The 16,114-nt window shown below is 40.1% G+C and overlaps 1 protein-coding gene across 2 annotated transcripts in view; it reads right to left on the bottom strand.

Moving 5' to 3' along the window:
- The window catches only part of LOC118811805 (A disintegrin and metalloproteinase with thrombospondin motifs 20), a 93,391-nt gene that overhangs the window by 37,907 nt on the left and 39,370 nt on the right, over positions 1-16,114 (bottom strand). For both annotated transcript variants that reach the window (XM_036576299.1, XM_036576298.1), the window contains 4 exons: positions 5,002-5,147; positions 4,607-4,788; positions 3,645-3,781; positions 3,422-3,539 (listed from right to left, as the gene is read on the bottom strand). In XM_036576299.1, the coding sequence (XP_036432192.1) occupies positions 3,422-3,539; positions 3,645-3,781; positions 4,607-4,788; positions 5,002-5,147 (583 nt within the window). The remainder of the gene's footprint in view (positions 1-3,421; positions 3,540-3,644; positions 3,782-4,606; positions 4,789-5,001; positions 5,148-16,114) is intronic.

Genomic DNA, 16,114 nt, shown 5'->3' with positions numbered 1-16,114 from the left:
AGAAGAGAAGAGAAGAGAAGAGATTTAGTGTGTTACTGGACATTTAAGTCCATAGAGGGCAGCACTGGTAAAGGTTATGGCTTTTTCCTTAACTATCCTCTCATTCCTGGAGCGTGTTCATTTTCAACCTCATTGTTAATGCTTTTAATTGAGCTAGAACTGTGCCAGACTTTTGCCTAAGTAAAGCAAGTCTATAAATTTACATCCAAGTGCATGTACTCTGAACTGTAGAATGCAATCAACACATCTTTGAAAGCTTTAGGATTCAGTAGAGCTCAGTTAACACTAATCATTACATAGAAAATCAACTTAGATTCTCATTTCTCACTACTGCATTTCCAGACAGCAACAAAAGTAGTGATCAATGTCCCTGCCTTAATGGTGTGGACAGCGTGACCATATAAGTGTACGTTGAGTATGACACAAGAAAACCACTGCAGTTGTCTCTCCCACAAAGAAAACCCACACATATCACATCCACACAGACTTTCATATACATTCAGCACAAATCTGTGAATGGTTAATGGCAGCAGGGCAAACTATGGACCATCCATACAATAGCCCATGCGCACTGATCTCAGATCAGAGGCAGAGGACTGAAACCTTAGGCTGTGCACACAATGGAAAGAAACCAAAGCCTGACCCCAAAATGCAAACATGGTGCTGCAACAGAAAGGGAACACGCTCCCAGTTAAAGCTTCAGGATGCTTGTGGTCTACCTCAGATTGATACTAAAGGGTTTCAACTTACAACAGAGTGTATTGGAGGGCTTGACCTCATGGAATGGCAAAAGAAATTAAGCACCAGAATCTCTAGCAGGGTTACTGTGAAGTTCTCAGGATTTTTATTCTGCTAGGTCACTAAAGCACTTTCCAAACATCCTATGAACAACATCTACATACAGTTTAATGTACTTGACCTGTGCTTACTTTTAGCTCACTGAAATTCCTACGAGAGCTGCAGATATCTTCCTATGTTCAAAGAAATATCATAGCACTGCAGGTTCTAGTGTTTACCCTGCATGAGCACACCCTGTTAAAGCTGATAAGTTGAAAACACTAAAGTGCAGTATAAACAACTGCAGTGCTGAAGCCCTGCGGGGCTGGAGTTTGACATCCCTGGTCTATTCTGTAATGTTGCAGTCAAAACTGCTAGAGCTGAGGCAAAGTCAAGACCGAGACCTGGACACATCAAGTCCAAATTTTTTCAGAATATAAAAATAAAAAATAAATAAAATATAAAAATAATATATATAGTCTAAAACATCACACATTTTTATTATATTATAATTTCAGTCCAACTTTGCATTACTGGAACCAGTGGTAAAAGGTTTTTTACCTGTTTCTTTCTTCTTTAAAACTCATTCAGAATCATTACCTTAAATCAAATCAACATAAATTAAACTACACCCATTTTTATTATTAAATGAAAACATGGTAATAATAACATTCTGATCTGCTCTCAGGGAATGTTTGAATTTTTGAACCAGTGAACATCGACAAACAAATAATACTTAGTTAACTCTATTTTTGTGGGCAACATGCATAGCTGCCTTCCAGCCATCATAACTTCAGAATGGTTTATCTTACAGACATGATACACAAATCACAGCATTCAGACCCTAGCCTGTCTAGCCAAAGAGAGATCGAAAAACCTTCAAAATCCTCTTGCCATCATGACATTATATCATGTTTTTTAGGCTTCATAACTCAAAAATAATCTAATGCACAGGCTATACACATATCAGAACACTCAGCAGGACTCACCCTCTTTAGCCAGAGCCTTTCCACTGATCTGCAGAGAAGTATCAGCCAGTAATCCAGCTTGAAAAACGACACAAAATCTCTCAATATTCTGATAAGATCACTCTGTCTTGACTTTCCACTATGACGTTAATCGGGGAGAGCTGTGAGCTCTGATCTGCTTCTGTTCAGTCACTTAGTGCATTAGACTCTGCTGTTTTTGCTCTGAGGTCTTATCAAATGAATCTTTGTAAATCAACAATTTACGTTGTCACTTGAAGACTAAACATCATGAATATGTATCCAAGCCTGTTGATATGAGCCGGCGCTCCGTATGCAGCTTTCCTCTCTTCAGCCTGATACCCAGCACTCCGTAGCTGCCAAATTAGACTTCTCATAATGTGAGTCAGAAAAAAACAATTTGAGAGGAAGCTTTTGTTGTCATTTATGTGGGCCATGAGCTGCAAAAGATTGTGAACCCCTGATGCACAGAAAGGACTGTTTCATTCTGTTTATTCTGGTTTTGTTGATATTCAATGATAATTCAGTTTCCAGACGGAAGCATCGCACTAGGCTGGTCTCGAGAACAATTTCTGAGTCCACCTTAACCCAAGACCAAGACAAGACCAAGACCACTACTTTATGGCCACGAGACCAGTCTTGAGACAGAGATCGGGCTTGAGTACTACAACACTACTATTGCGTGTCTGATGTACCTGATCACGCCTGTTCACCTGGATAATGAGATGTCTAATTAGAGACAACATAATTGCTTACCGACCTAACAGGAGTCAAAGTCAGTGTAACCCTGAATACCACCACACATTTTTATTCTAAAAAACAGTTGAGGTTTTTTCTAATGGTGGCAATTAAGCTGGATGCTTCAATGGCTCAAGTGCACAAAGCCAAAATTGCTACATCATATATGAGGAGGAAAAGAAGAATGACATAAAGTTGAGGTATAATTTTGTATATGTGTTACTGAGTGGATTGATAAAGAAAATACCTTTGACATTTATAAGACATTCATTGTAAGTACTTATTTTTACACCTCTACACATTCCCTTTTTTCTTTACATGCATATTTATGCTTCAGCATGGAGCTGAGATGAGGTGGAGATAATCGGGGCCCAATGAAGAGTTTATGGAATGTTTAGGGAAAAAGCAGGACTCTGTGGAATAGTTTGGAATCCTCTACTTTGTACATAAAGATACTGAGTGATTTTTTTGGGGGCACCTTACATGGCCAATGTCAGCCAGCCTCTTGTTAGCTTTTTACTGTTCTGTTTGGCTGTAAATGGAGAAGGAAGCTTTCTGATTTGGTGCTAGGGGAGAAGAACATAGAGGAGTTTAAAGAAAGGAGGAATATCCTGCTGCCCTGACTTTGTTTACCCCAGACCCATCCCAGCCTGCGCTGATGTTTTGGGTTTGACTTCTTCCAACAATGAGAGCATTGCCGGTACTCTCCTCGCTTTAAAGACACAACAAACCAGCTGGAGATTAACCTTCAAGGGGTTTTAGACTAATCATTGCGTGGCACTTGCACAGAGATGGCTTACTTACATGTAATAACATTAATAAAATATATAGTAAAAGTCCGCATAGATAACATAAGAAACTGCCCACCTTCATTATTGATGCCTAAGGTGAAAGACTTAATATATGAATCATAAGCTTACCATATTGTGCGTTGTTGAAGGTGCCGGCGACAGTCTTACATGACGAGTTGTCCCCTCCACACACTCCACACTTATCATTCCTTGCCTTGGAGTTCAAAACATGATCACAACCTGCTTGCTGGAGAATTACATACAAAAATATGGGTTTTATGGTTAAAAGAATCAGTAAATACAAGAGTAGTAGCCTCTTAGGAGTATACTATGTGACTGTGTATTTGAGTACCCTGCACAGGCCTTGCACACAGATGTCGTAAGTGTCTGGTCCACACGGAGTTCCGTCAACCACACGATCTCGTAGCTGGTAGTAGGCCATTGTCCCAGCAACACGACAGAACAGCTTACATCGATCCTTCATTAAGACTGCAAATAGAAGCCTGTGCTGTAATACCATTACAAGTAAAATTCAAAACATACACAATAAAAAAGCAACATTTACTCTCATGTTTCCATTTCACTTTTGATCTGTCTAATCCATCTTTCTAAAGTCAGCTAGCCATGTGTTGCCAAAGAGCGGACTCTAACCATGCAAGGAAAGGGGTGATTGACAAAGAGTCATGTACATGTGGGCATGTGCATATTTACATGGCCTCCATTTTCATTTACCCTTTTGTCTATCCATATTAAGAGTGCATAGAGTCTTGTGGCATTCTGCAAAGTACTATTCTGGGCCCTTCATTATATAATCTGTGCACAAGTATACCTTTGCCAGTATAACTAATAAAGAAACGTTACATTTGCTTTCATCAATATGCAGACGCCACAGCTACAGTGTATCTAGCGTAAGCACAGATGCTCAGATTAACCAGTGAATGTCTCTTTCCTAGAATTAAATACATATAAGATGGATCTTGATTACTGGAAATAAGGCTCAGAGAAAAATATACGTGTTCATTTAAAGTCGTTTATTTTGCTGTATATAAAGACAAAAAAGACATAATTTTTGACAGTGTCTTCACTTTTAAGGACTGCATTAGTGATCTGTTGATTATCCTACTATCACCTGCTTAATGTCTCCAAGGTCTGTAACATTCTCTTCACTGCTGACAGTGAGAAATTCATGCCTTTGTCTCAGGCTGGATTACTATAAGACCCTTCATCTGGCTTGCTAGGGAATTGTAATGTTAATTCATAAGTTCTTATAACTGATGTGTTACTCTATGTGTGCTGCACAGCTGAAACACTCACTGCCACTGTATTTGGGCACCCAGCGGACGGTGGGAGGCAGTCCATTTATGTTAAAGTGTTTGCCATCAAACTGGGAGCACTGCTCCTCTCGGAAGTCTTTCCAGCCCCTTGGACATGGTTCTGTATTACAGGAACGGAACTTCATGCGGCGTCCCACACAAAACCGCCCACCATTCCTTGGCCTATCACACACACAAATACACACACATATGGAAATAAAACAGAACTCCCATTCCTGTTGCTTCAAAAAAAAAAATACACAAAACAGTGTGGATTTAAGATGAAACATTTATTTATGTGTTCATTGCCAAGAAATGATTGTGCTTTTGCTTAGTTTTTATGAGGGGTTTTCACTGGTTTTTCTCTGTATTTTTTACTCAGATGTGTGTACTTACTCAGGTCTGTTACAGTCTCTAGATGTGCTCCGTGTTCCACCACCGCAGGTCCTGGAACACACACTGTAGGGCCCCCATGGTCCCCACTCACCATGCACTGGTCTTGTCTCCATCTCTTTATTCACACACATACCATGTCTACAGTGCTGTGGACAGATAAACACATGCACAGACACAATAGTTAAAAACAAGGCTTACAGTGGTTGAAAATAATACCCGTCACAGTTTCTTGATTCCCAGCCATGCATGCAATGTGTCAAAATATAACCATCAACACCACTCACAGATTTAAAGCACATATAGTGGAGTCTGCTGTTTTTTCTTCCCACTCCAATCCAGTGTTTATACATAAAGCTATATCTGAAAAGAAAACTCAGCATGTGCTAATCCTGCTATTATTTATGCAGGTGTAAGGGCTCCAGTATAGGCCCAGCTGTGGGAATAAAGCTGAGCCAGTTGTTGCTGGGTCTGTGCTGGGCCAGCAACAAGCCTGCACTTCGCTCAGCTCCTCACAGGGTAAGCGAGAGCAGAAGGTGTTGGGTGAAAGGATTCAGAGACCAGCGTTCTCCACTTACACATAGACTTTCATCTGTGTTTGTCACAAAGCACAGTCAGACTTTATTGTAACAGATAAAATCGTCAGATGAGTTAGCATCTGTAGCACTAACCTCAGCCAGGATCACTGTTACATTCCTACTCTGATGATGTTACACAATCTGGACATCCTCATTCTCTCTCTCTCTCTCTCTCTGGTAAGGTATCAGAACAGCTAATTTACTGAAACTGTACAATGTTTGATACTTAAAATGAATTGATACTTGAATTGTGGCAGAGGTCTTGGGGACACCTGGCAGACAGTCTAACTATAAGGTGACCTATGTAAGTCTATTCATGCATACCTTTTGTAAAATACATTTTTGTGAGGTTTGCCTCTGCAGTTTTTTCACAAGTATTATTAGGCAAGTAATCCATATATTATGTATATAAATTATTTTTACACCTAAGGCCACACCACACGTGCCACATTGAGCAGCAAAAAAAGCACCATTTTTCTGCAGCGTGACACTCATTATTTTGCCTTTACTATGTTAAACTAAACTGAGAATGAGACCACAAAATCACATGGCTTGTAATTTACACCCAGAAAGACAGTGTAGTCTTTTAGATAAACAGAAATTCAAATGGCATATTTTCACAGCCAGTGTTAAAACCAAGTCCCTTATCACCTTCTTATTTTTAATCTGAAAACAGCCAATTTGTGAAGAGTTACTTAGCTGATACTTAACACGGTGAAAACATAGAAAACAAGACAAGCAAAAACAATTTCCCATATATAGAGAAAGCTCTTCAGGAAATGCTGACTGTTTGTAGTAACAGCCTTCCAACACACAAAATATGCTGCTGTGCTGAAAGTAACCTAGAATTTTTATTTTTCACTAGGCACTACAGATGCCCTGCGATGGGCTGGCAACCTGTCCAGGGTGTATCCTGCCTTCCGCCCAATGACAGCTGGGATAGGCTCCAGCACCTCACCGTGACCCAGAAGGATAAGCGGTTTAGATGATGTATGTATGTAGGCACTACAGATTTTGTAATTTTGTCATTTTTACTATTTGCTCAAATGAGTATAGTAATGCTCTTTTTAAGGAGCAGTGCGAACAATGCATGTCAGATATGCAGAATATTGTCATTACTGTTATATACAGTTAAATAACTTGAAAAAAAGATTCTTGAACTTAGAACTCTTTGTAATTGTAATTTATCACATTTCACACTGTCATCTCAATGTTCAACAGCTTTACTGCACATCACACCTTGTTCCATTTCATGCGGGCCTAGTCTTAAGGTAAAGGGATTAATAAACACACATTCAATGCTGGGCTAAAGCGACTGTGCTGCAGTCCTCCTTATTTGCATGTAATGAACTCATAAACTCTCAGCACAGCAAGGGTCCGGTTTGGAGCCGAACTGGTCTGCTCTGGGTCGAATACCCAGCAAACAGTGAGAGCGAATTATTGGCAGCACTAGCAAGGCCTGTCTCAGTGAGCATGGCTGCCTTTTCATGGTCTGTAACCAAATCCCCCCGTGGTGCAGTGGCGATGGCGGTGGGCTCCTTTCAGAGCAGGAATGCTGGACAGCCCGGCGTCTGTCTCGCTGCTTCGCCCCGGCACAGGCTCACCGCTGGCACACACACCAGTGCAGAAGCAGGCGTGGTAGTGGCATGCACACACCGATAAGGAAACCCAAGAGCACAGATAACACAGTGACAGAGCTCATTACAGTCTCCGACATCCAGCTTTCCTCTCTCTTTGTCTCTCTGTCTGTCTTTCCCTGCATCACTTTATCACTCTTTCTTGCTATTTTTTCTATACCTCTGTCATTTTGCCTCTCTCTCTTTTCCTCCACCGGAACCACATAATTACACTGTAAAACAAAATAAGACCTGGTATTGACAAGTCTAAGACATCGCGACCGTTATTGGTGTAATGTGTCACTGGTGCTTCATGACAAGCTCATTCATACCTCGGCTGGATATAATGGCCTTTGTCATGAAGCAGGCACCTGCCTTTCCAATACATGTCTTGTCCACAGGGTTCTATATTCGTCAACAAGTCTATGATTAATGTTATACAATCTGGTGTGAATTACAGACATCATTCGTTCTACACTGGGGGGCTTGAAGTAAAAAATATAGTTGTTTATTTTTAACATGCGCATGATGCAGTAGATTTTACTAATGATGCAAATGATGCAGCCTCAAACAGGCTGAGAACCTGAGCAGCGCTGCTAGTCCAGTGCACTGCTAAAAAATAAAGGCCGGGCATAAATGTACACAGTAGGACAACATTGTCTCTCTATAGGCTATTTTACAGACAGTTAAAAAAAGTAACATTTATACCTCACAATTCTACTCAGTCAAACAGAATAAAGTCGACATATACGAACTCCGTTTAGTTGGCTTATGTATCTCTACCCGTATTGGGGAAGCAGATGTGATTGTGTATTTGATCAACTGTCCAGGAACTTTACCGGGCTGAGGTGGCAACCCTAGGTATCAGCCCGACACCCGATATCAGCATCAGTGTCAAGGCATCCCTAAAAACAACACATTCAAAAAGGTTTCAAAACTTCACTTTTTTACAACAATTCTAACAAGACATTCCTACATACACACACACACAAACCCAAATGTGGACCATATCATGTTGGAAGTTGGCAGTTGGAAGCTTTTTACTCCCCCATTAAACTAGTCAATTTAAAACTTTTAAAACTTTACAACAAATCTAATCATAAATTCTCAAACACACACATACACAGACAAAGACAAACGTTGGTCTACCATCCTGTACACGTTTCTATCAGTCGTTGTGCTCCTTTTAAACTAGCTTATCTGGCCTATTAGAGATTGGAATAGGCTGGTATTTGTTAATGCCTGGCGATTGCAGCCTTAGGCCCAACAAGAGTTTGCCATGTGTGAAACAAGGTTTGGATAAGACAGTTCAGATGAAACAATGATGGAGTAAAAGTCTTACATTAAACGACAGGCAGGTGTTAATCGCTCCAGGCTTGCGCTAAACAAATGCAAATGTTTCTCTAATGCAGTAAAAGGAGAGAGCAAGGCTGCATTTTTCATTCCTTCATAAGCAGTCAGATTTTCACTAGCCTTCAACAATTCCTGATCCATAAACACATAAGAGTGGCAAGAAAACCTAATCCTAAATAAAACCACATAATGCAAATTCTTATTGTAAATTTCAAAAGGCTGTGATCTAAATTCATATCATATATTCTGTTTTAAGGGGATGCAGATGTGATTGTGTATTTAAAAACAAGCTAAGCTGCATATGAAAAACTATCATTTAAATTGTTTGGGTATTTAGAAGTGTGCAGCCGTAAATGGGACAAATATTTAAGATTTATAGAGAGCTCTTAAAGAGGAGTAACATGCGGTGATCTGCTTTATTGTTATTGCCATTTTTACTTTTATTAATTTTGTCGTTTTGCTTATTTATTGATTGATTTATCTATTTCTATGACTTGTGTGTTTGTCTGCTCACTTATTTGTATATTTATATTTGTATATTTATTTTATTTGTTATTATTAGTATTATTTATTTATTTATTTATTTATTTATTTTATTTTCCTTTCTTTTAATGATACAGAGCCTTGTACAGCACTGGATTAAACCAGGTCATGAATGTAGCACTGACACAGCTAGGGTGGGAAGGGGGAGGATAAAGGGGGTTATGTTACAAATACTGATATGTGTGGTTTTGTATTAATCTAAGAGAAAAATCAACAAAAAATGTTAATCATAAAAAAAAATTAAAATAAGAAAAAATTACAGTTAATTTCTGGTGAGAATTTGCTAAGTTGGAATGATTGAAAATTGTGTCAGAAATTGTGGGATCAGAGCCTCCTTCCCTGCCAGTTTGAGTCATTTGTTCATCAGCACAGCAGTGTGCAATCAGCTTACGTCACATCAGCAGGTACAGGAACGTTGGTATCGGTGAATTTTACGAGTACGGGTAACTGAGCATTGTATCGGTAGTGTGGTCACTTGTCCAGGATTTGTTAGCTTTGGGTTGAAAAAACAGGCTAATAAAATTATTTACAGGGCTAATGGGAATTATCTTACTCAATACTTAATTCACTTATTTGTATCATGTACTGAATGCATTAAACACAATATCCCTCCACTAAGGGGGGAGGTGGGGTATCTAAAATTCAACATGGAATGAATTTCAGAAGAATGCAGAATTGCAATCCTGAATCAATTTGAAGCACTGGTAGTTGGCCAGCCTAAAAAAGGGTTTCTAAGGTTTTTTCCCATGGCATTACCCTCCGCTCCATGTTGTATGTTTCATTTTATGTTTATTGTAGTTAATAAGCTACCATCAGAAATCAGCCTCAGCCTAGTTTCTCTCCATAAATTTACTTTAAGCAGAGTAAAAATAAAACAATCACACTCTTATTCACACCCAGCTTTTTCCCATGTATAGCACCCCTTTCTCTATTTGCAGAACCCTTAATTGCAAGCACTCTGAAGCTGAAGTGTGTGTGTGTGTATGTATGTATTTGTGGCCAATTGTGTATGAGTGCGTATGTGGATAACCCAGGACCACCAGTGAGCTCCTCGTGAGGACCATGAGAGCTGTCAGACTGAAGGGGGAGCAGCCTGTCAGACAGCCCCACAGTCTGAAGCCAGCCTAAGCCTGTAAGGCATTCCCTTCCCTGCTGGTATTTCATGTTTACAACGCTTTTATTTAGCCTGAAAAGGCGGAGGCGGGAGGGGAAGGGGGGGGGCCTTAAAAAGAGTCCAGAGGGAAAAAAGAAGAGGTAAAAAAGAGAAAAAACTGGGGCCATGTGTATAGGGGTGCTTTTTCTTTTCTTAAAGATGCATTTTGGACCATCACTAAATTTCCAAATAGCATACTACTAAGGTGTTCAGACAGTGACTTAGAAAAGCAAAAGAAAAAAGAGAGGGGCCAAAAAACAGAAAGAATGAGAGAATACACTGCCTCTATAGGTTGCTTTATACTGGCAAAATTACCAGATTTGGCCTTACTTGACGGTGAGATATTTCAATGCTTTGTGAGAACAAGTAGCTCAGCTGTTGATATCACATGTTCCAAATTAGAGTTTTACACATGCTCCCACACACACACACACACAACAGTACCACAGAGATGGTTACCTTCGTACATCTACCTAACTGAAAATACGATTTATGACAATGAATGATACTTGTCTGCCACACTTCAAATGACATTTCACTGTGGTATGTGTATGTGTGCAACAAACAACAAAAAAAAAACTGAAAAAAGTCTTGCTCCTAGCATCTGCTCTAGTGAGGTGCTCTATGGTTAGAGCCGCCCTGTAATTGCAAGGAAGCCCCTTTCCAGCACGTCATTTTCCCCAAAAGAAGCCATACATCAGCACAGGAATGAGAGGACACGCCAACTGATTTAAAAACCTTGCGCTCTTTCATTTTAACACGGCCATTTCCATAAGACATCAGCTTTCATGCTGGTTTTCTCACAGCTCTGGGTTGAAGTTCACCACAGCCACAGCAGGGTTCAATTTGCACAGTCCTCCGAGACACACACACACACACACACACACACACACACACACACACACACACACACACACACACTCACACACACACACACACACACACACAAAGGGCTGGACATCAGAGAGGCTGGACATCATTTGTCACCAGTTTCTCTCTACATGCATACCTTCCTTGCATACATTAGTAATCTTTTGCATCATTTATATGAATTGATGTTTCTTTGATATGAATTTAAAAAAAGGCTGAGTTGCAAACTTTTGCATGTGGTTTTTGAATTCACAAAATTACACAATATGGCCATGCTTGCTTAGAGCTTAGAAATAGGGCCCTATGCTTTCTGAGATGCTTAATTAAAGCATTTTAGAACATACTAAACATTCTGTGTAATTTGTGCTTATACCATCAGGATGATATGTAATAGTTTGTTGTCCTTTCAGTGAATGCTGTTCATTGCAGAAATTGTGCTTCTGTGTACACCATGGCATGCATGGCGTCTAGACCCTGCATGTCAGTAGAGGTACATTTATTAGAAATAGATAAGCAGATGCATAGATAGATATCTCTGATCTCAAGAGGGAAATTCAGGAGTTTCAGTACTAACACGGAACATATTGCACATATTTACTTACACAGTGCAAAGATGTCAGTGCACAAGCGAGACCAAGTGCAAAAGACAACATCATCTGAAGCAATGTAGTTAAACATGGCAATTAACCAGTATAATTAAACCTGAACAAACAGTGTCACTTGTGCTTTTTAGCCTTTCTTTAGCATTCCTGAGATATCATTCTTCTAGTCAAGAAAATATGTCTCCAATATGACATCACTAAAAGTATGGACACCCAAACATCTCATCCATATGTGTTTGTTGAACATCTCATTCCAAAACCATATGCATTATATGGAATTAACACCCCTCCTCCTCTCTGAATATTTTCCACTAGATTTTGGAACATGGCTGCAGGGATTTACTTATGTTCATCCAAAAAAACATTAGTGAGGTTGAGCACTGGTGTTGGGTGATAAGGCCTGGCTGACAGTCAGCGTTCCAATTCATTCCAAAGGTGGTGTATGGTGCTGAGGTGTGGGTTCTGTGCAGGCCAACCAAGTTCTCCCACACCAACCATTTTTTTATGGACGCTGTAATTTTTTCTGAATACTGCATGTCAGTAGAGGTACGTCTGTAAAGGGCCCTCGCCAAACTGTTGCCATAAATTTGGAAGCACACAATTCCATATTATGTGACTGTATGCTGTAGCATAAAATTTTTCCTTAGGGGCGCCCCGCCAAAACCATGAAACAGCCCCAGCCTATTATTCCTCCTCCACCTAACTAAAATACAAGTATGTATTTGGACAGGTTGCGTTCTCCGGCATGAATGTGTCCACTGGTGGTATGTTTTATACCAGTCCAGCCAACGCTTTGCACTTCAGCACTCAGTGGTCTCGTCCTGTGAGCTTGTGCAGCCTACTGCTTTCAAGCTGAGCTGTTGCTGCTCATAGATGTCTCCTCTTTACAATAACAGCACTAACAATTAACCAGTTGATGTACTGACTCATTGGAAGGCTGGCATCCTAGGACGCCATGTTTCAAGTCACTGAGCTAAGTAGTACAATCTATCCTACTACCACTGTTAGTGTATGGAGATTGCATGGCTGTGTGCTTGATTTTATGCCTTAAATTTTAGCAATGAATGTAGCTGAAATAGCTAAACTCACTAATCAGAAGGGTTGTTCACATACTTTTGGCCATGTAGTGTATCAGTGAACAGTTGTACTGCAGAGGCAGCTTCAAATAGTGTATCTGTATACTTTTTTGAAAAAGTGCCAGTAGTGTAAAGTACAGCTGTCAGATTGCTGTCATCAGCCAAAAAATCTAACAGAGGGCGAATAAAATAACGCTGCATTTTGCCATCTGAAACATCATGTTTGGTGTGCAAGTTATCATCAGTTATACACACGCTCGAATTAACTTACTGTTGTTTAAATAAATCACACAAAAAATCGAGCTCGGTGTAAAAAGGACTTTACACTGAAAGTGACTGAAAACTCCTGCATTAATGAGATCCTTCTGGTGTGCGTTTCCTCTCTTTTAGAGACGCACACAAAAAATAGTGCCCCATTGTGGAGAATCTTTCGCCTGCTAAATCTGAGTGAATGTGAGAATTATAAACATATTCATTAAATTATAAATACCATTTATGAGCTCTGCTGACTGCTGCCGAATATGTTATTTAGCAAGTTCAATACAATGTAAAGAGCCAATTCTCTACTATTTTGTGTTGTAGTTTTTACATACTTGAATTAAAAACATAAATATAAGAAAAATAAAACAGAATTTGGGGAAAAATATAAAGGATTTCACAGAGCCCTAAAGAAACATGGTCTCAAGTTTAAAGTAAAGCAAAAGACTGGCAAAAGAGAGACTGTGTGTGTGTTTGTGTGTAGTGTAGTGTAGGTGAATGAAACAGCTGATGTGTCCAAAGCAGTCATTTTAGCTTCTAATGACAGTCTATGCCCCTAAACAACCAGCACAGCAGCACGAACCTGTACAGAGGTGCTACATCATCCTGAGAGAACTAAGGATCACATGCATACATATAAACACAGATGTCAGCTAGTCCCATGCTTAGGAAGATGGGTCCTTTGTAATTTTTTTCAGAGGGCTGAAATGTTTTTTTTAACACTGACAAAGGCCATTTATCTAAGCATAAGCCCCAAGACAGATTAACTGATCCGCAGTTCCTTAAATCTGCTGACTCCTCTTGTGATCAATTAAAAACTGCTGTGATTCAATGAATCCTGTCTACACTTCATCAAACCCAAATAAAATGCCACACTGACTTTTATATTTCCTTCATGAGACTAGCCTCAAATGCTTGGAGAATGTCTAATCTTGTGAAAATCTAATCTAGCCCCCAACCTCAGAGAGCGCTTAAGTCCCCCTCACTAGATGGTCCTGGCATGCGTAGGAACATGGCAACCAAAATAACAATTCATTTGTTAAATCAAATCCTTGGGCCTGTTATTGGGTGTCTCAGTAGAAAGGCAGGCAGATTAGCAAGCAAGGTGACATCGATCCACAGCACAGAGCATTGAGATAGAGAACAGAGAACCGACCTAGCGCTCTGCAAAAGCTGCCAGCAACGGCAGCCAAGTTGCACAGCTGCCGCCAGCAAATTCTATTCCACCAGACTTTTGGAAGACTTCACTATCTCGCTCTAATTGTGTGAGACGAGGGCAGGTTGCAGGGAGCAGGAGAGTTCCCTAGAGTTTAATTGTGAGTGAGGCACAATGCCCTCTTTTGTAGTGTCTTGATATAAAACGACTTGTAAAATGTCTTGGGACTATTAGGAAGATGCATACGCTACAAGAGAAATTAGAAATAAAGCTAAAGCAACAAGGTAGGAAACATTTTATTTTTACAACCACTTTTATTTGAGGCTACAATCTTATCTCCACTAAATCACTCCCCACAGTTCTTCATAATTGCTTTAAAAACTTGAGATTACCAAAAACAAGTACACTGGGCTTTAGTTTGAAAGCAAAACATTTTGCTCTTTCAAAGAAAAAAAAGATTTTTTTAAAAAAACAAAATGTTCTGAGAGCTGATTTAAAAATACAAATTCTGTTTCAGTTTGTAAGGCAGTTTCAGTCTGTAAGGTGTTTTTCTGTCTTCTGCTAATAACCGCCTGCGAGGCCTAAATCTCACTGTGCAATGCTTCTTTGTAAAACACCAATGAGGGAAACATAGCTCTCTCTAAAGCAACTGTGGACACACAGTTTGATACGTTTGCTTCTCTTTGCTTTTTCTCCACCCCCTCCAAGTGAGCAAGCATTCATGCTAGTGAAATCCAAGCAAGCTCTTCAAAGGAGTGTGTGGATAGTAGGCCTGCTGGCCCCACAGATAGTAGTAGACAGACTGGCTGTGCTGAGCGTCTCTCCAGCGCCGTGCTTTTTGAAGGGCCGCAGGAGGAAAGAGAAGAGTGGTGGCAGTATTTATAGACAACAAGTGATGGGATGCCCTCGTTAGTGTAAGGCTCACTGAACCAGATGACAGACAGACCGCCAGGGTCATGTGACCACATTACTCACTCCAGCGCCCAGCTAGTGAGAAGGAGGGAGGGTGATGGAGGGAAAGAGAGAGGAGAGAGAGTTTGAACTAAAATGAGCCAAGCAATTGTCCCCAGTATTGAGAGAGCACCAACAAAAATGTGGTTACTCTTAACTAGTACAGTAGATCAGCTACAGCCAAGTCACCACAGAAAGAAAAACATGTTATAAGAAAACTGTTTGGCAATTTTACTTTGAAGCTACTTAATAAGACACAGCAATTAACAAATAACATCTAGTTTAATGGCAATGACAGTAGCTCTCTGCTCTCTACCAGCCTCTGTATGTGTGTGGACATGCTACTTGACTTGTTTTGCTTATTTTTTTTTGTTCCTCTCAAAGAGGAATCCAGGAGACAAATATTACTTCAGCAATATAGTGCATACAGTGCTTTCCTCTATCAGGTCTATGGGGTAAATAATCTGTACTGTGGTGTAAAATGTACCTGCTGAATGTAAAAAAATTACTCCTGAACTGACCGCCATTTAATTTTGGAGGCTCGGAAGTGACATTTAGTACCATTCTAAAGCAAAAGAATAGAGGCAGATTTTAACAAGCCTCCCTGAGTACTCGCCCACATTAAAGAACTCTAAACGGACAGGTGAGCTGAGACTGAGAGCCCCTTTTCTTTCAACTCCCTCCACTTCAAAGTGCCCAGCAAGGAGATGACACCAAGCCCTCGGCACCACAAACAAAGGTGCAGGTGCCATGAAGGGTAAAAACAGAAGAAAAGAAGGCCCTTTGTGTTCCTGTGTTGTTTTAGCATTGTGGGATTTTTTTTTCCCCCCAATAATCAAGAAACTATGTTTGAAGTACAGCTCTTCCATCACACTTATATTTATTTACACAAGGACTGTAGACTGGTTATACTGTGGTATGTGGTGGACAGCCTGTCAAATAATCAGAAAGCTTTAACAG

This window comes from Colossoma macropomum, unplaced genomic scaffold (genome assembly GCF_904425465.1).
Source record: "Colossoma macropomum unplaced genomic scaffold, Colossoma_macropomum, whole genome shotgun sequence".
NCBI lineage: Eukaryota > Metazoa > Chordata > Actinopteri > Characiformes > Serrasalmidae > Colossoma > Colossoma macropomum.
This window is presented reverse-complemented; position numbering and strand designations above follow the sequence as displayed.